We start from the raw sequence: 27,665 nt of genomic DNA on the forward strand, positions 1-27,665 counted from the left end.
TCAAATGAAAATACAAATTTAATTAGTAAAACTCTCGCTCTTTCTAACATTGTATACCCGGATGGAAAAAATAATTGGTACTTTAACGTAAATTACTGTAAAATAGTGTACATTGAAGTAAGTCCTAGCACGATTACGTACATACTTGTACTTTATCGTACGTTTCCGTACGTTTACGTACATTGTTGTTAAAATTTGGACACTTCTTACAGTGTTATACGCAATCATACGAAAACGTACGCGATCGTACTGTAATCTACCAGCACGTACAAAATCATACAAGAACGTACTTCTGTGTACCGAGATATACGGCTATATACATTTTATAGCAAAAATTTTTTAGAATAATTAAATATTTTTTACGGAAACGTACGCAAACGTACGTAAACGTACTCGAACGTACAAAAACATACTTCAACATACATAAATGTACAGAAACGTACCTGAACGTATGGATTCGTACTTAAGCGTACGGAAACATACACAAGTGTGCTAAATCGTACGAGAAAATACAGAGACGTACATAAATGTTAAAGTCTCTTAGAAAAGCATATTTAATTTATTCTGCACATGGAAATGGTATGGAGATGAATAATTGATTTTATTAAAATTTATAAAGCAAATAAAAATATATTTTTATTTCAATATATTTTTAGTTCAATCAGTGCAGGCCCTCATAATACAATCAACTGTACAAAGCAGTCTGATTTATGCTGTATTAACTGTTGTTTTATTAATAACATCTACAAGACAAAGTATAATACAGCACACGTGGCAAATGATAGCCACCAATGTCAAGTGCTTATGAAAAAAATCAAAAGGCATATTGAATCAACGGATTACCCTGTGGACCCATTTATCCAGAGATATATCGGTAAAATAGATATCCCTGTACCGACTGATACAAGACCAAGAAGAACAAATTCCATGGACACGCTGCTATCAACTTCACCTCGTTCCAGCCTTCTCAATCTGCAGAGTCAGCGAGGAGGCAATCAAGGAATCAAGTAACATGGAGAATATCATTGACATAGTAGAAGATATACAGAGCGAGACGATACAACGAGAAACAACAATATTAGATCTAAACTCTCTAAATAAACACTTGAAAATGAATAAAGAAAATATACTGTATGTAAATATAAGAAGCTTAAATGCAAATTTTAACAAACTTCAAGTATTTATTGAGAGACTAAAGATAAAACCATGCATAATCGTATGCGCTGAATCATGGAACTTAGATTTTAAAGACTATTTTATGATAGAAGGATATAAAATGTATTATAACAGTAGCAAAATAAACAGATCTGACGGTGTGGTTGTATATATTGAAAACGATATAGAGGAAGACACGGAGATTATTGATATAGGCAAGCTTAAAATACTCAATTCTTGTATAAAAATAAACAATGAGAACACAGTAGACATATCCGCAATATATCGATCTCATGACATACCAAAATCGGAATTTATTATGAACATAAAAGAACTAATAAAAAACAAAAAGAAGACTAAGAATCATTTAATAATAGGAGACTTTAATATTGACACACTGACACAAGAGAATTATAGTAATGAGTTTTTATGTAACTTACTAGACTCCGGGTACCACCCAGGATTTCAGGGTATAACTAGACCGTCAGATTCTAAAAATATTGGAACATGCATAGACAATGTATTTATAAAAACTAATACAATTTTAACCAGGACTTTCAAATTAATGTATGCGCTAACTGATCATTATCCACTATTTGTATCGATTAACAAGCAAAGAGCAAACAAGGTAGAAGAGAACAAAACAACAATAAATTACAAAAAACTAAGGAAAATAGCGAAGGATGTAAATTGGGAATTGATATTGACTATGCATGATCCAACTGAAGCTACCAATACACTTATTGAACACATAAAGATTAGCATAGATTTAGCTACGGAAAACAAAAAAATACGTAACATACGAGACATCACAAAACCTAGAAAAATATGGATTACTAAGGCCATAATAGAATCGTGCAATAAAAAAGAGTTATTGTATAAGACTTGGCAATTGGAACCAGGTAATAATAGGCTGAAGAAAGAGTATAAGGACTATACAAAAATTCTAAATAAAGTTATCAATGAGGCAAAATTTAAATATGATAGTGAACAAGTAGGAAAAAATCTAAGAAATCCTAGACGTTTATGGGAAATAGTGAAAACTAAACTAGGGAAAACAAATAAGAAAGACGACACTATAAAACCAATTTTAAATAAAGATATGCAGAAGATCGATGAACCCATTGGCATAGCCAATGAGTTCAACTCTTATTTCTGCAATATTGGTAAAAAACTAAGTGATAAAATTAAACAACCAACTAGTGCTAAGGCACATCAACCAATAAAGTATCCAAAATCTATTTTCTTGACCCAAACTAATAACAGTGAGATAAGTAAAATCATAAAGAATATGGAATTGAAAAGCGGTGGAGTAGATAAGATAAATGTAAAAACAACAAAGCTGCTATCGGATTATATAATAAATCCATTAGTGCATATTATTAACTTACGTATTGAAAAGGGTATTTGGCCAGAATCGTTAAAAAGTGCTGAGGTGATACCAATATATAAAGCGAAAAGTAAGAAACAAGTATCAAACTACAGACCTATCTCTTTAATCTCAAACTTAGCTAAGATATTGGAAAGAGTTATATATTGCAGAATTACTGAATTTATAAACAAAAGTAAGATCATAGCGGAAAATCAGTATGGTTTTGTAAAAAATAAAGGCGCAAAGGAAGCATTATATCATATAACAAACATTATTTATAATAAATTAGATAAAAGTAAGCCAATAGCTATAAGTTTTTTGGATCTCTCAAAAGCATTTGATACTGTAAATCACAAAATTTTGTTGGATAAACTTTATAATTATGGTATTAGGGGAATAGCATATAAATTAATTAGGAGTTACTTAACTAATAGGTGCCAAAGAGTTAAACTGAAAGATGTCGTAAGCAGTTATGAGGCTGTTGATACAGGGGTGCCACAAGGAACTATATTAGGACCACTATTTTTTATTTTATACGTCAATGATCTCTTGATAAATATGACAAAAGAAACAATCATATCCTATGCTGATGACACAGCTGTAATATCAACTGATGATAACTGGAGTAATGTTGAAATCAAGATGAACGACTACTTAAGTAACATATCGGTCTGGCTTGCACAAAATAAATTATCCTTAAACATTGACAAAACGGTATATATGACTTTTGGTAATTATATTGATAGTGTCCCAAGAAACTTTACATGTCAAATAGAGGGAAAGGTCTTGAAAAGGGTGGAACACTGTAAATACTTAGGTATAATCTTCGATTTCAACATGAAATGGAAACAACATATAGAATATTTAATAAATAAAACTAAATATTTAGTGTTTGTATTTTATAAGCTAAGAACATTCATGGAAACACATACATTATTAATGATATACTATGCATTCTTTCACAGTGTTATAAATTATGGAATAATAGCATGGGGGGGGGGGAGCATATAATAACAACTTGAATATATTACAAAATTTACAAAGTAGATTGCTAAAAATAATAAGTAACAACAAATTCATGACTCATAACAAACCTCTAAACTTAAGACAATTGTTTGCGTTTGAATCCATAGTGTTCCACTATAATGATATGAAAAACAGGTTCTTGACATCGAATAGCGTAACAAGGAAAAAGTTGATACAGATACCACAAAGAACTAAAACTGTAAGCCAAAAAAACAGCTATATAAAGGCTGTTGGTGTATTCAATGATCTTCCAAACGAGCTAAAGACTTTAAACAAATATGAAACAGCGAAAAGTAAAATAAAGGAATGGATTAGGATGAATGAATGATATGCTAAAATACTAGGGATGAATATTTAGGTTCTATTTAAAAATTAAATTGTAAGAGGATCTCTTGTAAGGGGAAAAGTGTTATAATAAAGGAATTGTAATTAGTATTAAGTTTTGGTAGATAAGAGTGGCCAGTCCTGCCAACAGGTACCTGCGAGTACCTCTGCTACAAACAAATGCATAAGGTTATGTCAATAAAATAATTTTTTTTATTACTTACGTCTATAAAATAAAATTTTGAACATTGCAATTTGCTGTTAACCTTGCACATAAAATATACATGATAATAAATAATATTATACTTACTTAGCGTCAAAACATTTCTTGTCATACATTTATATTTTATCTTTTTTGTAATATTATTTATACACATTATTATATTTCATTCAAATATTTCTAATAAATATATAAATCTAATATATCTAACTAAAATCCAATAATCTAATAATATCTAACTAAAATATCCACATTACAGATGATACGCTAGCAGAATATTTTTGTCGAATGAAGAAACTGAGAGCTTACCGCTAATGAAATTGCAAAAAGGAGTCATTTGTATCTCTGCAGCCTATAAAGAAGCAATGAAAAGTGACAAAATCAGTAAATTCTTTTCTGCAATGTGTGTAGGTATATATAGGGAAAGAAGACTTTGCCACCCGATGTGTTGCAAGACGTGACGATAATACGGACCAAAGACAGCTTAGCCCTACCAAACCAGAGGCAATAGATGCAAAATTCTACAAATGGATGAAGATTCATAAATTTAAATCACTACAAATAAGACAGAATTTAGCAAAATGTAACACATTTTATCATAATGCTATTAGGAGAAGTAATGATCCAGAAGAGAGATTAAGTAAAATTACTCCTTCTAGAAAATCTTCATCTAAGAAAACAGGAAAAAATCCAATTACATTTCTTTCTTCACAATCTGGTTCTCCAATAAGCATCAATACGAGATTTAGAAAACGACGAGCCTCCTGTAGAGAATAACTAAAGAGATCCCCTCGCTGCAGAGAACACAGACGGATTAAAATCAGAATAATTGTCTGAAATCGTCCAGTTCCTTATAAAATATAAACAGTAATAAAAAGTTGTTTATTTAAATAGATTATTCTATTTTATAATTGTGAGGCTAGTATGCAATATTATACTTTAAACGTACTATATTCATATAAAATTACAAAAAATGTAAACGAAGCTTTAATATAATGTAAGAATACAAATAAAAGTACTGTAAAAAAAGTTGTATATTTTTATGCAAAGTAGTTTAAAAATGTAGTATATCAAAAGATTATAAAGATAAAATTTATTTTAAAACTCTTGCTGAAATTTCGATTATAAGAGACCTTATTCACGCAATATAATTTAGTGAATTTGAATTAAATTCTGATAAAATTAATATTGAGGAATTTGAGGTATTATATACGACAATCATTAATTAACTCTTTTAGAAGCCAACGCAAAGAAAAAGTAACTTCTAAAAATTAATCTAAAAATAATATAGATAATAAAATAATAAGTTTAGCCAATAAAACAACTAATAATTGTATTCATCATTTTGAAAGTATCATACTGATGGACGTGGATAACAATGATATTGTATATTTATCAAATCAAAATAGCAAAAAAAAACTTCATTAAATCGAAAATTTGATTAAAACAGTTTGGTATTTTATAATATCGTATTGATAATAGATCAATAGATAAGATATTATAAAATACACAGATAATAGATCAATAGATTTGTTTTTTTTTATATAGCCCATACATATTATTAAAATTCAACTGTCACATTAAGGGGCACACCGCCTTTGAAATTAAAATCAAAATTTTACATTAAAAATTTATAAATACTCATACAAATAAACCAATTTTTTTACTATTCTTAGACATAAATACCTTGATTTTGATGGTTTTAGACATTCTATATACCTCAAAGGTGGTGTGCCCTTAACATTGAAGTGTGCCTAACTGTATACTGCATTAAATATTTATCCAAATGTACATTTTTGAAAATGAGTTGTATTGATGTGATTTAGTATTATATACATTTAGGATTGTACATAATTTTAAATATTTTGATATTTCAACACTAAATATACATGTAGGTATATATTTATGTATGAGAAAGGCCTCAACATTATTTACAGTTTATGAATAATAATTTTCAAACCTTCCAAATTTTAAATATTATTAATTGATTAATTTCCGATTCACCTCTTAGGAGTACTTTATAATGGGTTTCTATAGACCGTGTATAGGAAATCAGTGGATTATACACTGATCTGTCGTATAGTGAGAGGAGAAAATGCAGCAGCTCGTTCCAGGCTTCTTGCAGGCTGTACGAAGCCTGGACCGTAGCGCAGTATGCTGTACGTGCTCGTCCTTAAGCACGTAAGCCCGCGGAGGCGTCTTTTTATTTTATGCTACGTAGCTTATTCGCGAATTACTTCTAAGAGGGAAGCGCGGGACAGGGTAGAGTCAGGAGCGAAATAACACAGGCAGACGGCAACGGTTTAGTTTATATAAATGCCAATTCTATTACATGAATAGCGCGAAGTAGGAGAGAGACAAAGCAAGGCCGATAGCGCAGAGAGAGAGAGAGAGAGAGAGAGAGAGAGAGAGAGAGAGAGAGAGAGAGAGAGAGAGAGAGAGAGAGAGAGAGAGAGAGAGAGAGATTATGACGATCAAGCCAGTACTTACAATTGCAACTCGTGCGGACTCGCAAGAATGCCTCGAGGCCTTGGCGTGTGCGCGTGACCGGATGCTTCTGGACGACGAGTGGCGATTGACAGCACGTCTCGTCTCGATTGATGCAAGTCCAGCTTCACTGGAGAACTTCCACATGGCGATACGCAAAAGCACGCCGAAGTAGCAGCAACAACTCCTCTGATTTCGCATGCACACTAAAGCTAGAATTTGCGGAATCGAGAAAAGCCGTGACAATGAATAGCGGACTATATAGCGCGACCGTTCAGCTTGGCGGTAGACTGTGAAGTGTCCCGCGGCAACATAGGCGACGCATGCTCTCTCTCTCTCTCTCTCTCTCTCTCTCTCTCTCTCTCTCTCTATCTCTCTCACTTAGATTCTTGGCGACGCACCCATACTCGCGCGCGGCTCTCTCTCTCTCTCTGTATACGTCCGAAAGGCTGTCTGCTCTCCTACTTACCTTGCTGCTGAAAAGCCAATGTATTTACAAAAGCAGATATATTTGATACATAGATATGGTTAGAATATAATGTGGGAGAGAGAGACATAACGAATGCACTAAAGCCAACTCGTTATAACTTCAGCAAATATACGTTATTCTGGCAACTTCCTGTATATTTCCGATTCATTGCTTGTAATTTTTGGTCACTTTCGGATCATTTTGTATTTTTTCCTATTACTTCCGCTTCAATTTTGGTTCACTTCTGGTCGACTTCCGGTGTACTTTTGGTCGACTTGAGGTCTACTTCCAGTTCACCCCAACCGTTGAGGAGTGGTAGTTTTGGCGATCAACTGAACTTATAGCCAGATACATATTAATATAATATAGAGCATGTTTGAAACCATGGTAAAAATAAATATAGCTGTTAAATAATTGGCACGAGAGGATAAGGGTAAATATTTTGAAAAATAAATATTTGATACGCAAAAATTACGAATTGAATTATAACGACAGGTAAAATTTTAAGTCCCAGAATATTGGAAAGGTATAATTTTGAAAAGCTTAATTTGGAAATTCCTAAAAATATCGCTTTTGCAATATTTTAACCACCAATATCACCTTTCGCAATATTTCAATTCAACATTTTTGTTTTATAAATTTTTTCATTTTAAAATCTCAGTTTATAAATCTTGAATTTCTAATCATTACCTTTTCTAACTTTTATTTTTCAAAATTTTTACCCTCACCCAGCACGAGACTTTCTTTAAACTAATTCATCGCTCATTAAAAGATCATAATAAAGAGATTAAAATAATTCTCGCGATAAAAACGGTAATCTTATTCTACAGGGTGATTCTAAAACAATACAACATTTTGGTACCACCGTAATCAGCGCGAAAAAATGAGTCCAAGGGAATTTGTCCAAAAAATCGTCCTCCACTTTTCAATTTCCCAGTCAGGAAAGGAAAATCCCCCCACCACTGCGCCAGGCGGAGAGGTGCCTAAGCGGAAGTGAGCGCGACGGCGGACGCGCGGTAAAAAGTGAGCGAAACTGTTGCTAAGAAGGTCGGTGACGGCTGCGCGAGAAAAAGGGGAAGCGGACGCGATTTGAACTATTTCCGCAGAATCTGATGATTGGCTTGCGCCGAGAACTAATGTTCCATGAGCAAAATCTTTGCAATTTGAGAAAAGCTAGGAGGTGCGTATCCCAACGCAGATCAAAACGTAACCTATTTACAGGATATCTAGCTCTTGCATTTTAATTTCAAATGAGTCTTTGCGAAAGTGTGGAAAAACAGCAAGATTTTTTCTGCCAGCTATTCTGCGGCCAAGATCGAGCGATCGAGCGAGCTTTTCTGGGTGCCGTATCGCGCAACCGGCTTGCACAGCGTCGCCGGACGAAACACAAGCTCTTTTTCGAAACAAATATTAGTAACCCGGGAAGATTTTTTCTGCCGGCATTGCTGCGGCCAAGATCGAGCGATCGGGCGAGCTTTTCTGGGTGTCTTATCGCACGAACGAATTGCACAGCCTCGCCGCATGAAACACAAGATCCTTTTCTTACCAAAGATTGGAATAACAGCAAGATTTTTTTCTGCCGGCTTTTCTGCGGCCAAGATCGAGCAATCGGGCGAGCTTTTCTGGGTGTCGTATCGCGCAAGGGCTCGCACAGCCCCGCCGCACGAGACACTAGCTCCTTTTCTTACCAAAGATTGGAAAAACAGCAAGATTTTTTCTACCGAGGACTCGAACAGCCTCGCCGCACGAAACACAAGCTCTTTTCCTTACTAAAGATTGGAAAAACGGCAAGGATATTTTTGCCGGCTTTTCTGCGGCCAAGATCGAGTGATCGAGCGAGTTTTTCTGAGTGTTGTCTCGCTCGAAGGGCTCGCACAGCGTCGCCGTACGAAACTCTAGCTCCTCTTCTTACCAAAGATTGGAAAAACAGCAAGATTTGTTCTGCCATGTAATACAACTCTATATAACTGAAAACTGCATCGCTTGGATCTCAGCTTTTATTTAATAAATTTTAATCGATACGTAAGCTTGTTTTTTTCTGTTTTTGTTAAAAACAAGATTTTCAGTTACGCATGTGCGTTTTTTCATGGTGATTTTTCGATTATTAGTGATTTTAGATGCATTCTGCGAACTATCCTAACCATTATAACTCGGAAAATAAATTTTGAACTTGTCTTTAAAACATCATGATTATCGAATTAACTCTTAAAAAAGTAAAAGGTTAGGCGAGTTTTATTGGTGAACAATTAAATTTTCTTTTTATATATATTAGAACGTCATACAAACATTATAAGTACAATGAAACGGGCATGGCAAGTGACGTAGTAATTATCTTGAGAGTTGTTCTTTGCTTCATTACGATTAAATACAGGGTGTTTCATTTTAATCCGACCACGACAAAAAACCATGGAAAAACTAATTTTAACGAAAAATGACCTTAACAAAAGTTGAAGGGGGTAAAGGGGGCCATCGAATGACACAAACACCTATGACCTTGAACTCAATTTTCAAGGTCATTTGAGGGTAATTGTGATTTTTTTAAATAGGAACCTCTATTTTAGACCTTGGGATCGGATAGAGCGGAAAAAATTACGTCGCAAAGGATATTTTAAGTTTGCTTTGGTGACCTTGAGAAGGTCAATTCAAGGTCAAATAACAAAAAATCTGCTAACAGCTGTTTGTCTGGTTTTATTTTACTGGCTGCAGCTTGTCGATAATTACGTCTAGATTCACCAAGAATCGATAAAATATCAACCCTTTCAGCGGCTGGATAATCAGCCATTGTTAAAAATTTATTTATGAAAGAAATTTTAACTTCAACGAAACGTGCAGAGTTCCTTTTTCTGTTAGTTTCGCTTTGGCAATCGGCGCGCATTATCGTGACAAATGTCAATTCTCGCGTAAGGCACCCACGCATACCTGCCGTCAGATGGCAGTACGTAAGCCTATTTATCATAGTACAATTACACAGTAGAAAAATATTTGAAGCTAAATAAATACAATAAATAAATAAGAAATTTCGTTACAAAAAAAAAAATGAGTCGAGATATCTACTACTTGGTAGTGAGGAAACGGTATCATCAGAATGTAATTAATACAAATATTACGTTAAATAACATTATTTGAAGTGTCTAAGACAATGACATTATATGAGTCATAAATGAGTCATATAATGGCAGAGATATATATCAACTATTAAAACTAACACCCTGTTACAAATATATAGGTTGGTAAATAAAATGTCAGGTAAAAAAGGGACGATGATATCTCTTGGAGCTTAGTAAAACAATTATAGCTATGCAAGAAAAAGAGAGAGAAAGAGAATTATAATTAAATATTTATATATGTGGCGGTCCCCTCCTACCTCCACACGCGCCGCCTAGCGGAGCACCACGTCGTGGCGAGCGCGAGGGGAGCTTAGAAACTTAGTTACTTTCGTAAATCGGTCACGGCCTGGCCACCGGTGCAAACAGACCTAGTCATCTTGTATATAGTTCAATATAATCTAGTCACAATCAGCACTCAGTATTATCTTTATTCTCTGTACCCTGTGCGTTCGTCCTTTCCTACCTTATCTCCTATTAGGGAACGTAGAAGAAGAGATGCAACCATCTAATCTCTAAATATATAATTGATCCGAAATAATTGTATCCATTAAACGAAAAAGTATAAAAACTTTATCGAATTATATATGAAGTAAAAACAATTCAGATACTAAAGCGATACATAATTTTGAAGGAAGCTACGTGCCAGAGAATTCACAGCTGTTTCGTTTTTTTGTTGAACTAACCGATTTTAGTTCAAAGAGAATTCCTACCGTAAAAGAGATTTTTGGAGTAAAGACCGTACTTGATATAAGTACAGGCTGCGCGAGTTCTACAAATAATTGTTTATTTATTTGGGAAATAGCTTTTGGCTCGAGAGCCTTTAGTTACTAGAATAGTGCGCAGACGTGAGATCTGTGACGCGAGAGTGTGACCGCTACTACGCGTCCTCGCGATCGTCCTGAAAATTCAGTTGTGATGTCACTGACGCACACGTCTGCAACGCTAGTAGCGAGACGAGTCAGCGATAAGAATCCGCCAAGCCGTACTGCGATGCATAGCATCCGAATGCATCGTAGACGTTAGCTCAGTGGTTAGAGCACAGGCCTCTGGCTCTCGGATCCGCGAGTTCAAGTCCTGTCATCTTCTTTTTCTCGCCTTTCGACTCTCTCTCCTCTCTGTTCGTAACAGCCATTAATATGTATTACCTCCACTGGGGGTTGCCACCTTGTCGAGTGCCCACTTTTTAGGGCTTGGTGTGGGAGCTCGTCCGGCGAATCGTCGCGGTCGTCTCGACCCGAACTCGGATTGGTGGGATGAGGTGGACCGAGATAGCGCATCTGATCAGCGAATGGCGAGTGAGCGACGAACCATCGTTATCGAAACACTCTCTGATCACCTACTTGGTCGGTCTATCTCGATTTTTTTAAGTATTTCATCGATTTTTTCAACTGACGCTACTTTGTACTCTTGAATATTCTATAGACTTGAAACTTCTAAACATGCTATAGTGTCGCTTCATTGAATAAGCATTACTATAGATATACAACTTTAACGCCATCTATTGAAAAACGAAAATTATTTTTTCCCTCACCCAATATAAGCAGGATTTCTTCGTTTCCTGACTGTACAGTCCTCTAGATTTTTACTTTTTGGTCCACCAAAATGAATATAATGTTGGCCCGTACAAATTTTAGTCTGTAGAAATTTTGATCTTAGCAAATTATGTGCTTTGAAATTTTACAATTAATTATTCATGTATTTATTTACATCGTAGCGACAAGTATCAATCGACACATTAAATAGAGGTGCAATTATTATGTTTTATATACTTAGAATGTTAATACATACTTGTTTATTGTTTATATACCAAGTCAAGTTAGCAGCAGGCTTACTGTATTTTAAAGAACAATTAAGTTTTAGTGTATCATTTACTCGATATTTACTTCTAAGTCCACTTATACTGGGCCTGTGAGATGGTAATTCTGCAAAAAAAAAAAAAAAAACATGCAATGAAATATATACATTAGTACATTTAATTCTATAGTAGTGCTAGTGTTCGAATTATCTTCATTAAATTATTAGCTTTGCCAGCGAGTGTAAAGTACAACTGCTAGTGCTGGCAACTTTTATTCTTCCAAATTGGATTTCATAACGTTCATAAAAATTCCAATTAATAAAAACTTATCAAAATTTTCTTTTTCTTCTCTATAACAAATTGGTACTTATTTGAGAGATAATGAAAATTTATAACTTAAAAAAAAGCATCAAAATTACCTACTTATTCCGATTAGATCGTTGCTTACAACAAAGTCTAGCGTATCCCAAATAACCATCGAAGACAAATAGATTTTATTACTTGCCGCAAGATGTAGCACAATCTACGCTTTCGCCGCAAAGACCAGCACAACTCTGATTTTTGCAGCAAATATTAGCACAGGACAGATTTTTTAAATTTTATTTTATGCAAATTAAACGGACGAAGAATTGAGGATACAACTAATAAATTCGCTAAATTTTAAAAATTAAATTCGTACTGTCAGGGAGCACTGCTACCTATTATACTTTGAATTAGCGTTTTAATCTTATTGCATTTTTTGTTTCGTTGATGTTTTTTAATAAATAATTTGACGCGTATTTATGAACATCGTACTTTGAAGAATTCAATAAGATGTTCTTGATGGTTTTTGCCTTCCCGGTTCAACACCTTCAAATCCTGAAAAAAAGAATTATGAGTAATGTTACGAGTGAAGAGTGCAACGAAAAAGTGACGGACCCCGGGCTTGAACCGAGATCCTCTGGCTTGCAAGGCAGACGTTCTGTCGTCGCGCCACGGCCACCATCGCATTCACTCTTCTACTCGCTTTCTTATAGTAATTAGACACCCATATCGTGTGTACACACGTGACAGTAAAAGTGACAAAATTAAAGCAAATCATTTTAAATTTTTTTTCAGTGTTTTTTTGGTATAAATACCTTAACTTGGCGGTGATAAAACCTTAATTATTTCTGCTGGTCCATTGTGATACTCGGTGCAATGTTTTGTGAATTTGTTCACTGTCCGTAGGATTCCAAGTAAACAAATAGCTCTTTTAGGCTCAAATTTAAGAATAATACTTTATACACCTGTAGTTTTAGTATCAATGCAGGTATTTTAATTTGAATGTTTAGAAAATGTTTTATACACAAAAAGTGGCATAATAAGCGAAAACAAGAAAAAATTTAGTATTTTCGTCGCCAAACCATTTCGAAGCATTAAAATCAAAATCCCTGCATCCATACCAAAACTGCAGGTGTACAAAATATTTTCCTTGAATTTGAGCCCAAAAGAGCCATTCGTTCACTTGGAATCCTACGGACAGTGAAAAAATTCACAAGACATTTCACTGAGTGCCACAATGGGCCAGCAGGGATAATTAAGGTTTTAGCACAGTTAAGTTAAAGGTATTTATACTATATATCACTGAAAAAAATTTCAAATAATTTATTTAATTTTGTCATTTTTACTCATAATTCTTTTTTTCAGGATTTAAAGGTGTTGTGTCCCCTTAAGTCAATGAAGGAGTTTTATTTTTAAGCTGATTAAAAAACTGCAATACATGCCTAGTTATGGGTAGTCTGCTCGTAAAAATCGTTGATATACGGTAGGGCAATTAACATTTCGTTTTCCATTACTGCTCGCTGGTTGTTTTGCAAGAGTGTTTGATTTAATCGTAGACAATCTCTTCTGTACATACTTATTGACAAAATCGGTTAAATAACTATTGTCATGAAGTCATTTTTTAATGTTACAAATTTTTTTATAGTGGAAATTTTCGTTAGACAATTTTATTGCCCTATCAAAAAGATTGTATATCATGGCAATTTTTGGTGGCATGAGATGTTGTTGCGTATAATTTAGGAATCTACTAGAGAATGTTGATTTTGTGTACCAGTCAGATATTAATTTGCCTGCATCTTTTATCAATAGGACATCTAAGAAGCTTTTACAGTTATTGGTTTCGGTTTCATGTGTAAATTGTATAGTCTATTGTTGTAAGAATTGAAAATTTGTGAAATTTCATCAATCTTATTATTTTTAATACATGTAATAATGGAATCGACGTATCGGTGAAAGAAAATCGGTTTATATTATAGTTTTGATAGGTATTTCGTTTCGAGATCATCCATGACAATGGCAGCAAATAATCTCAAAATTGGAGAGCCCATTGGCGTGCCAAATAGTTGTTTGTAAAACTTTCGATTGAATTAAAAATAGGTGTTCTCAATAAGCAACTCACATGCTTACAGAATATGGTCGAGCGGTATCTCGAATATTTGTAAAATTTGCGCATACCTTTTTTCAATACTCTTTTTAATTAATTTTAAGTTGATATTTGTATAAAGCGATTTTACGTCTCGGCTGAGCAAGAGGTGGTTCGATGGAATTGTTATATTTTACTTCCTCCTAGAGGAAGCTTTGCAATAGTAAAATTTTGAGTTTCGTCAAAACTTCTAGAAAATACTTTTTGGTGTGTTAGAAGTTCAAATCAAGTCTTTTTAGAAAATGACCGTATGGATGTGCGTGAACGTGTGTGTGTGTATGTGTGTGTGTGTGTGTGTGTGTACCGTAATATTTCTGGAAATACTTGGTCAATACCAATAAAATCTGACATACATATCTATTTTTAGATTCTGAATTCGGGAAAAACAGTTATTTTTTCTTTTCTCAATTATTTTTTTTATGACCATTTTTTGATTTTTGAAAAACACTATTTTGCGTTTTTTTCAATCATCCCATTGTTACAAAAGATTCAGCTAAAGTGCATTTGAAATAAAATAAAATTATCTACTTTTTCTCGTTTGGTCCTCGGGATCGACTGCTTTGTTCGGCAGATAAAATGAAAAAGGTGATTTTTTTTTAAATCCGTATCTCTGAAACTAAACATTATAACCTCACGAAAAAAATTATGTCGGTGGGTCATGAGTCAAATTATATTCCATTAAAATTTCAAGTGATATGACTACTTATTTTTTTAATAATAAATCGAAAACTGAAAAAAATGAGTTTTTTTGTGCCTTTATTACTGACGAGGCTTTATTGCACTTGAGATTTTGGGAAGAAGTAGGTATTTTATGTGTTTTGGCTATTATATATTTGGTGATTTACCATTTAAAAAAATCTATCTGCTGCTAAAATTTTAAACGATTTCGTTAATTGGTTCTCAAGTAAAGAGCTAAAATGTAAAAACCGATTTTTCTCAAAACTTTTGCTTCCTCTTATAGAGGTGTCGTTGCATGTCGTTAAAGTCCCTTCCTATGAATTCATGTCATACATCATATGGCAGCGTTTGTATTCTGTAATAAAAAAACAGAGGGGTCTGCAAACTTTTAGACAATGAACCACCCAAAACTTATATATTAAATTATTTATCAAAAACCGCCTCATACATTAGCACGCAGATTATACTGTATATTAAAACATTATTTTATTTATTAGACCTATAAATTTAGTTGGAGGAAGCTACGTGCTAATGAATTAGCAGCGGTTTATTTTATCTATGAAATTATAGGTATTTTTTCACGTAAGACAGGATTTTTGATACTGCTTTGCAATATTTTGAACAGGCTTTACGATAAGAAATATGTAGGCTATTGTTGAAATAATTAGTCTTAAAGAGACTTCTTTTTTATAGATTAAACTATAACATCTTGTCAAGCATGTGTCCGTTAGCGTAAACTTTACTATACTCCGTATTGAACATTTTTGGCAAGATCCGAGATAAGATTCTACAAACGATCTTATGTAAGATCTAGTATAAGATCTTATACAACATTGTACGCGAGATATTTTTATTGATAAATTTATGAACCTAGGTAAGATCTCACATAATATCTCATACTAGCCCTACTGAAAAAAGGTAGATGACAATCAGCTGATTATTAGATGATAATCAGCTGATAATTGTATGAATGCCGGAGAACAATAGAATGTGTTTATCCCCTTTTATGTAAAAAAAATGTTTATTGTAACATCGATATTGTTTATTTCAAACAATATCGATGTTACAAGAGAAATACGCAGTCGAAGCCAGGATTCGATTGCTTGCGGGTTGGATTTGAAAAAAGCTTGCGGAAACGCATCCGACACGGTCATTATAAATTTAAATAAATTACACGCACACACACACACGCTCATTCACGCTAACCTTCCCCTGGACAGCTTGTCTAGAAGTCTCTTGCTCCAAGTATCGCCAGGATCCTTTGATTCTGATCGCCTTCGACCGTGCACGGATACTCGTTTTGGAGCTTTCGGTCGGTCATCTTTTTCTATTGACGAAACGCCGCTGCAGTTGACGTCTTTATGGACCACATGGAAAAACTGTCGTCGATAATAAAATTAGACTCGCTTGACACAGTATAATGCCAACTTTTTCTTTTTCTTTTAAAACTCACCCCTTCTCGGGTTTTCCGCCGCTTTGTCGTACAACTGGAGCTTGAACTCTGCGAGAGTCCCAAGCTCCCAAGTAACTATACGTGCGCGGCTTCGTCACACTTGGCTTTATATCACGGTTCATGTACACACACTCTTGCGCGCATAACGCCGCGTCATGTTTCCTCACAACAATCTCGAATTTGGCCTTGGCATTAGCCCGATGACCGTTACATAATCTACTGATAATCATGCCAAAACGTCAGCTGATTATCATGTGTTATCAGCTTAGTATTTTTATAAAAGCTGAGTTATAAATATGTGTTTATATGAGATAAAATGTTAATGATAATCAGCTGATTATCGGGTGACAATCCTCAAAACTATTTGTGACGTTGAATATTTGTACTCCAAGTTATTTAGAATTATCATAATTCATAAAAATTCCATAATGCGGACCTCATTAGGTGTTACCATCTGAATGATAACACCAAGAGTCTGACTGTGAGCTCAAACATTTTTATTTTACAAGATTAAAAATTTGTTTGAATAAAATTATTAAAAAAAAAAATATTTTGGAGCTCACAGACAGACTTTTGGTGTTATCATCTAGATGGTAACACCTGCTTAGGCTTTCATTATGTGAATTTTATGAATTTTAATAATTTAACACAACTTAGATTAAAAATATTTAACGTTACAAATTGTTTGATGATTTTCACCTGATAATCAGCTCATTATCACTAACATTTTATCTCATATAAACGCATATTTATAACTATCAGCATTAATAAAAATATTCAGCTGATATCACCTGATAATCAGCTGACGTTTTGGCATGATTATCAGTAGATTATAAGCTGATTATCATCTAATAATCAGCTGATTGTGATCTGCCTTTTTTTAGTAGGGAGGTTCATGATAACAAAAATTATCTTTATCAAATATGCATTTGAGATCTTGTGCAATATCATGTACATGATCTTACGTAAGATATTAGGTAAGATTTTTAACAAGTTTTTACATATGTAATATTTTATATTTTATATTTATTGATCATATACATATGCCTTAAAAAAATAACCTATAGAGGTAAATAGGGTTGCCAATACATAGGGATAGTAAAAAACAATAGCAAAAACAAAACTTATGATTTAATAAAAATATACTTAACAAGTAATATAATTAAAAAATATAATATTTTGATGCCCATATAAAATTTTCTCGAAATGTTTTAGTAACAGTATGTTAAAAACTTTTGTTTTTCTTTTAATTTTACAGCACATAACGTTCTCTTTTAATCTTTTCTTTATTGTGACTTTGCTTGATACTAAATTTTTGAGATCATCAGTTAATACATTTATACAGTTATAGCTGTTCTTTTTACTTACAGTTGTATTCATTCTTGGCGAATATATAATCTTATGTCTAGTATTGCTAGTGCTTTTAGTAAATGTGCTCATTAATGTAACGTAATCGAAAGACATCCTCTAATTGGATTAATTGGAATAGTTGTCTTAGTGTAAGTTTTTTTTTTGTATTCTTTGGATTAAATTTAGACAATTATACGCTCCTCCTCAGGCAATTATACCATAATTCACTAAACTTTGAAAAAATGCGTGATAGATCATCATTAATGTTTTACAGTCCATTGAAGTTTTAATTTTCGCAAAAGCATATACAATCTATTGTATATGATTTTCTCAAAAAATTGTAACTAAATTTAATATGAAAGAAATTGGTACGTAATTTGACATACACGACCTATCTTTAGCCTTGGATATAGGGACTATGTCAGCGTGTTTAAATGCGTTTGGCTACATTGTTTGTTGGATACACAGATTAAAAATGTGTTCCAACGGTATCGCTACATTAATTACAATTACTTTGATTGTTTTTGCATTGACATTATCAACACCGCAGTTTTTTTCGTTGAGACGCAAAGGCACATCATACATGTTGCGGCAGCACAGACTGCAATTCTAGAGGAGAAAGTCTATTGAAGTTCTTAGCAGCAACGAACATGGACTTTCTCAATATGGGCAGCAGACCTACTTTCCAAAACGCCGTTAGGGAGGAGGTCATAGACATCACCCTGGCCTCCAAAAACGTGTGGTCCGAGGTTATGGACTATAGAGTGTCGGAAGAAGTCTCCATATCGGACCACCAACACATCTTGTTCAGACTTTGCGGGCAAAGTACACTCGATCAGCTCATAAGGAACCCTAAGAAAATAAACTGGGTAGGATACAGACAAGAACTTAGGGCTAAGATCAGTTGCTTCCCTGTCACATACGGGACGGCGGAGGACATCAATCACTGCAGTAGGATCCTAAGGGACATAATAATGAGTTCTTATGAGAACAATTGTGAACTTAGGCTAAAGAGGCCATCGAAGGGCGCCCCCTGATGGAATAAGTCACTAGAGAAACGCAGGAAGAAAGTAAGGCGGCTATACAACCGGTCTAAGCACACGAAGAGTGACAAGGACAAACGGGCGTATAGAGCGGAGCAAAAGGAATATTGGGGGATCAGGGTTGGAAGCGATACTGCAAAAGCCGAAGCACGTTGACTACCCTCACTCTAAGCTTATGATATACTAAAAAGATCAAAATTAACTACAGGAATTTTATCAAGCATATCTTCCTGAAATAATAACTGATTATCAATTTCTTTGCAAATGAACAATTTTGGATGTTCTGTTTTATATAAAATCCTACCGCAAATATTAATCTTTTCTCTAATGGATAATGCGAACAATATTTCATTAGTACTTATTGTCTAATCTGTCTCATGATTTCGTAAAATTAATTTTGTAGCTACTCCTCCATATAATATGTCATACATATTTTTGAAACAACTTTCAGTATTAGTCATTAACAAAAACGTATGGCTAGCACAAGCATACAATACAATACTGCTCTAAGATTTTACATACTGGCCCTGAACTTAATCTTATTTTATCGGTATCCAAGCTTACATCTGCATATACTTCTAAAAGTATAATTTTTATAAGTCCCTGTACTAAAACATAACTCCATGAACCAAAACTATTTAAATATACTTTACCTGTGCATTTATTTTCTTTAATATTTCCTGGAAGTTTAATTCCTGTTCATTTGGTTGAGTTTATTTTTGAATTAGCTATAGTATGAAAATTGTCATATTTGAATATTTCCGTTTCGTGGATTGATTTACAATTTTAATGGCTTATATCATAAATATTGTAATACGGCAAAATTTCACCGTGCAACAACGGCGTTCGGCGCAGTTAAGGTAGAGCGTCGCAAGGCTGTATGAATGAGAGATTTTTTAGATTTATTAGATTTATTTGACGTACAATATGTTGTACGATAAATTGTATACAGCAGGAATAGTAGTACAGCAAAAATATGTATTGTGATAGTATGATAATGTGAAGATGGGTTAAGCGAGAGTGTGTGATTGTGTGCGTTTGCGTGAATGTGTACAAGAGATTCAAGTGTTTGTATTTTCAAGCTCAAGAAAGTGCTCTTTAGCTAGTCTCTTGAAACCTGAGACAGATGTAGTGTTACGAATGTAAGATGGTAGGTTGTTCCATAGGTATGAGGCGCTGATATGAAACGAGTTCCTCAGCGTCTCCGTCGCAAATGTCGGAATATCCAGAGGTATCACCTTCCCCCTAACAGGCCGAAGTGTCACGCGGAAGTCAAAGTATGCCAGTACGTATGATGGTACGGCTGTGTTAAACATTTTTCTTAGGAAACAAGCAGTGAAATACTTCCTGCGTCCGGCAGTGGTTAGCCACTGCAACTCCCGCCTGTATGGGGAGATGTGCTCATCTCTTCCTACACCATAGATGTACCGAATTCCTGTATTCACGAGCCTCTGAAGTTTTAGGTCGAGTTCCTGCGGCAGATCACAGTATACGAGAGAACAATAGTCTATAAGAGGAAACAGGAGGGCCTGCACTAAGTGCTTGCGCAACCTGAGATTGGTGCTTTTCCTGAAAAAGTAAAGCCTGTACATTAGCGTGTGAGCACGCTTACCCACTTGTGTAATATGCTCCCTCCACGTAAGCTTAGAGTCGAGCACCAATCCCAGATTACGCACGGAAGATTCAAAGCTGACCTGAGCACCCCCTATGTTAATGAAAGTGTTAGCTGTTGAGGGTAATGCGTTTATGTAGTAGGGAGAGCCCAGGACAATTGCTTTAGTTTTAGCAACATTAAGTTTTAGCTTATTCTGTGCAGCCCAACCAGTAATCCTCTCAGCATTGGCACTCATCTTGTTTGATAAAGAATCGAGCTCTTCGAGGTGGCATTGACTGTAAATTTGCAAGTCATCCGCGTAGATGAGATGGAAAACATCGGTATCAAGGCAGAAACCGATGTCATTGATGTACAATGCAAACAGCAGGGGACCCAGAACGGACCCCTGCGGGACGCCGATGTTGAGACGCCGAGGAGAAGAACGTTCGTTATTGTCACCAACGACGGCCTGCTCTCTACCAGAGAGGTAGGAGGCAAACCAGCGGATGACTTGCTTTGAGAAGCCAAAGGTGGATAGCTTTCTCAGGAGCCTAACGTGACACACAGTGTCAAACGCCTTGCTAAAGTCAAAAAGAAGGAGTAGTGTTACTTTCTTTTTGTTTATCCCAGCTCTGGCATCATCAGTTAGCTTAATTAGGCCAGACTGAGTGCTGTGACCAGTGCGGAAGCCTGTTTGAAGGTTATCTAGTAAGAGCCTTGATTCAAGGTATTCTGAGACTTGCCTGTGCACTAGCCACTCCAGAGCCTTGGAAAGAAAGCAGAGAAGTGAAATCGGACGGTAATCAGTCAGGGCTGTTGGTGAACTGACTTTGTTGAGTGCGCGCACAAGTGACAATTTCCAGGCAGATGGGAAGCAGGGTTCGCTAAGGGACAGGTTGAAAATATGACTTAGTGAGGGAGCAAGAACCGAGAAGAGAGAGAGAGAGAGAGAGAGAGAGAGAGAGAGAGAGAGAGAGAGAGAGAGAGAGAGAGAGAGTACATGTGATTAATGGCGCTATTTATTTTTCGGAGTAAATTGCGAGAAAGGGGCAGCGGCTGCGACAGATAAATAGGACAACGCACGTCGCCGACTTACGAGTGAGAGACGCGAGGAGACGACGACCAACGTTGGCGCAGCAGCAGCAACCAATTACCTCGACAGGGCGTTTAAGTTGACCCCACGCACTGTAAGACAGCCGATGCAGGTGGCGGAGCCCTTCGTGGGGTCTTCTTACTTTAGAGTCCGATGCGGCAGGACTAGCGTGATAGCAGCTTGCCCGCACGAACGTCAGGAGCAAAACTATAGCGTCTCGCGTTCATAGTGACAGACGCTACCCGAGTCAAGGGCCCTGACGACGGTATTGGGAGTTACAACGAGTTCCACGGCCAAGAGCTATATTAGTTGTCTGCGAGCAAAAGGTTGCCTGTATGTTGCGAAAGTTTGAATTTCGCTTGTTTGATTTTTAGAAAAAATAGTATATTGTGCAATTCTCCCTAGTGGGGGGGGGGGGGGGGTTGGCTTTTTCCAGCGAGTGTAATGTTTTGAGCACGAGTAGGAGTCGAAGGCGCCGTAGGCGCCCGAGATGGACACGAGTGCTCAAAACATCACCCAAATCTGAAAAGGACGTTCCCTTCTTGTTGCACACCGTACTTTTTATGATAAGTGCACGAATAGGCCACTTATCATGCATATGAAAGGAATAGGAAATTCGAGAACTTTTCAAAGTAAAACAATGATGTATTAAAAATTTTGAAAATTTTGAAAATTTTGAAAATACTTATATAGACACACACATCCATCGGATAGGCTGCAAAGTGAGGAAAAATTCACTCCCTTGGAAGGAAAAAGTATTTTCCTTCCTAGGGATTAGTTTTTTCCCGCTGCTTAGAAAAACTCGATTTTTCATTGATTTTACATGCATGGAAAGTGGCCTCATTCGTGCACGTATCATGAAAAATATTTTAGAATCATGTATGTCAACGGCTTAATTTATTTACATGAACAGTTTTTGGTTTCCCGTTATAATTTATAGTTACGTTACTATTTTTATTTACTTTTATTATTTCATATGGCCCCGAGTTATGATTTTTTCCGAATTTAACCGGTTTTGGTTCTTTTATTAACCATACTTCATCGCCAATTTTTAGTTCTATTGGATTTAGATAACGATCATAATATTCTTTCCATTTCATTTTTGAATTAATCAAATTTTCTCGAGCAATCGCTGTAATTTCTTGTAATTTCACAACCCAATATCCATTAAAAGTAGGCAGTACATTAAAAGTAGAAACGTTCTTTAGATATTCGCACAGCGGAAAATGTGCTCTTTCTAACGAGCCATTTGACTGAGGTGAAAATGCCGTGGTTTCTACCTTTTTGCTTTTCTATCCGTGAATACAAGTTTACATAATCCAAAAATGCATATAAATTTTTTTATTAGAGCATCTGATACTGATTCCGCCATTTGATCAGACAGAGATATAATTATTTTGAATTTTGTTAATTGATTGCAACGTCCGTATCCAGAGGCTGGATATATACCAGGGAACCAAGGCAGCTTCGCACGAGCCTGCACTACACATCAGGGCCCAGCACCTCAAATTTTCATTTTTGTAGGTACGAGTGTGAGCAGCGAGCGTTCAGCAGTATAGCCACGCCTACTTCTCCGCTTTGGGTGCACGCTCTCTCTCTCTCTCTTTCTCTCTCTCTCTCTCTCTCTCTCTCTCTCTCTCTCTCTCTCTCACTCTCTCTCTCTCTAGCGCATACAGACTTGTGCCGCTCGGGTTTCTTTAGGTGCGATGGCACGCAATTAAACTCAGTAACAGCGTTGCATGAATGCAAACGCGTTACTGAGTTTATCTTCTCGAGCGCGTCTCGCCTGGCATGCTCGCACCTTGAGCTGCGTTAGTCAGTATGTTTTTCCTCCTCAAACTCTACACACTCATCTAATAAGAAGTCTGTAGACGCCACGTGGTCCACGCTGTCCACGAGGAGGCCAGTATTCCTGTTAGTGCGGTAAATCCAGTAAAACGCAGCACAGGAATAGTGTATATTTTACTTGTCATTTTAATTACTACTAACCCAGTGCACCCGGGGATCTTCCTTGCGGACTGATCCGGGGAAATTTTCCAACTTTGGAAAGACTCTGTACGAAATTTTAACACCTGACTCGTCTCCGACGGGACCTAAAAATACCGCTATATGACATCCAGCTGGGCTGGCTACGTCAGACCCCAGTTGGTTGTCCTAGGACGCAATTTATTTCATGTAATTATTAATTATCTTGTTTTTACATTCTTGTACGCATAACAAGTATCACGCACAAGATCATTGCATTCATTGCCATCAGCGCGTGTGTGTTACGTATATTTTTCCAAGTTATTTTGAAACCTCTATTTATTATTATATTACTGCATTTTCGTTTTCTCAATTAATACTAAAAGTTGGACCTGTTGAAAATCAGGCTTACGTCTGTGTCGCAGGCAAGGCTCAACGAACTGCTTAGACAATATTCATCTGTAGCAATATATTTAAATTACACTTGTTCAGGACATCGTTTACTGGAAGTGAAGATTTTTTTTTGGTACTTTTATTGTATACTGAGTGGGTTGTATCATAGACCAGTTTCGTCATTCGGAAGGTGATTTTGACACCTGTACATCGTCTACTGGAAGTGAAAATTTTCTTTTGGTACTTTTGTTGTATACTGAGTGGGTTGTATCATAGACCATGTCTCGTTATTCGGAAGGTGATTTTGACACCTGGACATTGTCTACTGAAAGTGAAAATTTTATTTTTAATTTCGCCTGTGTGTGCGCGTGCGTGTATGTGTGTGCGTGTGTGTGCGTGTGTGTGTAAGCATGTAGACCGAGAAAAAAATTAGATTTTAATCCCAGTTTATGTAAGTAAAAAGATTAGATTTTAATCCGTATTAGCTTATTAATAATACACTTTGCGTTTAACAGGGTTAACACTGTCATTCTTTCGATATAACAATGAGTGAATAAATATAATTACCTACATTTTTATTAAACTAAATTTAACTGTTAATCTATTAAAATATAATTAGAGTTAAATATAAATTTAATAGTTGTAATAATCAAGTATGATAAATCATATCAAATATGCATTAGTTTAAAGTTAAAAGTAGTAAATAATTAAAATAGATAAGAAATAAGATTCTAAAATATACGAAATATGCATAAAATGTTAATACATAATAATCTCAATGTCAGAATATATTGAAAAATTAGACAGCATATCCAAAGAAGCCCGCATTGATATTATTGTCAATATATGCGTATATTAAGGAAGAAAATTATAAGTTTTGTACGCTTACTTATTTAATATTGTTCAAATAGTTAGGATAAATAATTTATGGCCAATACAATTATTATAAAAAAGTAAATGTTGAAGTAATATAATTTAGTAAAGTTTATTCAATTAATAAATCTGTTAAAATGCTTAATAAATACTACCATTAAAGGCACATATTTGTATCAAAATAAAATAGTAAATATTTTTGTTATTAATATTTTGATTTATTAATTTTTATAATATATTATCTATTGTAGATGTTATATTAGCGCTACCAAAAAATATAATTAGTTGCTGTTATTGTTATATTTCAATTTATTAATTATTAGAATTATTTCAAATTATTTACTTATTGAAGTAACTTATTATTCCTTGTCGAATAAATGTGATGTACCTGGTATAAAGAGGTATTGTAGAGCTACTATTCTCAGGGTGGGAATTATGGAACATATTTTGAAACTTGTAAAATTACTACACAAAATTGTAATTTCGCTATTTTGGAATGAATATTTTACTAAATTTGTACTAAATTTACAGTTTTTAGTAGTTCATTTACGATTTTTACATCTTGGTTCTCGTTAATAAATTCAAAATTCAAAATTTATATTATATACATGGTTTATTTTTAAATTTTTATATACATATTCTATACCATGAATTTGTAAATATAATCAAAAGAGCGATACTAAATTTGAGATTTAAAATTTCAGCCTTTATATAATTATAAATATAGTTTTGTACTGTTAATTTAATAATATTTCAATAACTTTATTATTCAATTTATTAAATACATAAATGATAATGTATCTAGAGTACTTAAAAAAAATAATTTAAAACAAAAGTATATATATATATATATATATATATATATATATATATATATATATATATATATATTTATATACTAATAGCATATAATTGAAACTTTAGATTGCTGTAACTTTTCAAAAAGCACCACTTGCCCTATCAAAATTTTATTTCCTTGATTCGTATTATATATGTACAAAATTGCAGCAATGAGAATATTAATTTTTTGAGTGAACTACCTTAACGCCAATATTATCAAACAAGTAAATAATTGTAAAGATTTCGACACAAAGAGACTATACTGACAAGGAAAGGTACCCAACCCGAACTCACCGATTTTGATGATTTTCATATATGTTGTAGAACATAAAAAAATAAGAGACACGTATTTTTTTTTATCGGCTAATTTTCACTTTTAAGGGGTAAAAACCTCCCCTAAAGTTAACCCCCAAAAAGCGTTTTTTTTTAATATCTCGGCTTAAAATTAATATTTTTCAATGAAACAAATTGGAGGTTATTTCTTACAAAAAGAGCAAGTATTTCATGGTGATTTGAAGAGTAAGGGTAGCATCCCCTATTTTTTAGGGGTTGAAAACATATATTTTTTGGCATAATTTGATAATAAAAATGTTTAAACCGACTAAAAAAAATTGGAAAAAATGTTTAAACATCCTTAATAACAAAATTTAGTTGACGTCTTTCGGTGTTTTCATAAATATTACCCCTAAGGGGGTAAACCACCCCTAACACAAAATAACTGTAAATATGTAATTCAATACATAATATTTCGTAGAAAGTTTGTATATAGAGGTTTTCGAGGTCGCTGATTACAAATCAGATTTTGAAAATTCAAAATGGCGGATCCAATATGGCGGACGGAAATATCGAAAAAAAATTTTATATAATAAAAAAGTTTTAAACGACTAAAAAATTTGGAAAAAATTTGTAAACATCTATAATAAACAAATTAAGTTTTTCGGTTTTTTCATAGATACTTCCCCTTAGGGGGGTAAACCACCCCTAACACAAAATAACTATAAGTATACTTCAATCCATAATATTTTGTAGAAGGTTTGTATATAGAGGTTTTCGAGGTCGCTGATTACAAATCTGTTATCAGATTTAGAAAATTCAAAATGGCGGATCCAATATGGTGGACGGAAATATCGAAAAAAAATTTTAACTTTCAAAAAAACTTGTTTACAAAAGTGTGATCTTTGTAGCCTGTACATGTGAACTAAAGAGCCTTAAACCCTAAACCCCTAAAGAACAAATAGGCTAAATGGTTGTGCATTTTAACCAAACGACTCCAAACCCCTAACCTCCAGACAAGCCGAAGGCCTATGCTTTACCGTAGACACGAGTATAGACATATTACCGATATTTTATTCTATCATTTTGTATGTAACAAATAACGTCTCGTTTTATGTTTCAATCAAAGATTATTTATTTTTCTGCTTTTATAAATTAGCATAATTTCAAAAGTAATTTCATAAATTATAAAGTATTTCATAAATTGCATAATTATATAATTTTATAAATTCAAAAAGTCCACACTTTTTTGCAAATGAAAAAACATAGGATAATAAAATTAGTTTATCAAACTCTTTTGCGTTTTGTAATAAAATTTAATGTTGTCAAACTTGGGAGTTTTTCATTGTTACAATTATTTCGTAAGCCAAACGTTTTTTAGATGAATTCTCGAAGTAATGATTATTGTATCTATAGTAAAATATTTACAGTCTGGAATTCCATAATAATACTATTTGATACGATTTAATGAGTTTATCAAAAAATCTAAATTTAATAATAAATATTATTCTAATTATTATTATTATTTTTCATTATCATTGCTATTATCAGTATTACTGTTATTATTGCTATTGCAATTATGCTTATTCTTATTATTATTATTATTATTATTATTATATTACTATGATAATTTTTGTTATTGGTAAAAATACATAAAAGATTATTAATACTCGAACTTCATTTGCAATTAAAGAACACGTTGTTATTGA

At 34.2% G+C, this 27,665-nt stretch overlaps 1 protein-coding gene across 8 annotated transcripts in view; it reads right to left on the minus strand.

Annotated features, from left to right (window-relative positions):
- Positions 1-11,843: 11,843 nt before the first annotated feature.
- Positions 11,844-27,665, minus strand: part of LOC116415961 — a 203,300-nt gene continuing 187,478 nt past the window's right edge. For 4 of the 8 annotated variants that reach the window (XR_004345100.1, XR_004345097.1, XR_004345098.1 and 1 more), the window contains exon 4: positions 11,948-12,082. Coding sequence is in view for 3 of the 8 variants with exons in the window: in XM_031921990.2 (XP_031777850.1) it covers positions 11,922-12,082 (161 nt within the window). In the remaining 5 variants the exon portion in view is untranslated. Of the gene's footprint in view, positions 12,083-27,665 lie in introns of all 8 variants that reach the window. The other 4 variants (XM_031921990.2, XM_031922317.2, XM_031922644.2 and 1 more) reach the window with 3 other exon arrangements.

The sequence above is a fragment of the Nasonia vitripennis genome (assembly GCF_009193385.2).
Source record: "Nasonia vitripennis strain AsymCx chromosome 1 unlocalized genomic scaffold, Nvit_psr_1.1 chr1_random0001, whole genome shotgun sequence".
Lineage (NCBI taxonomy): Eukaryota > Metazoa > Arthropoda > Insecta > Hymenoptera > Pteromalidae > Nasonia > Nasonia vitripennis.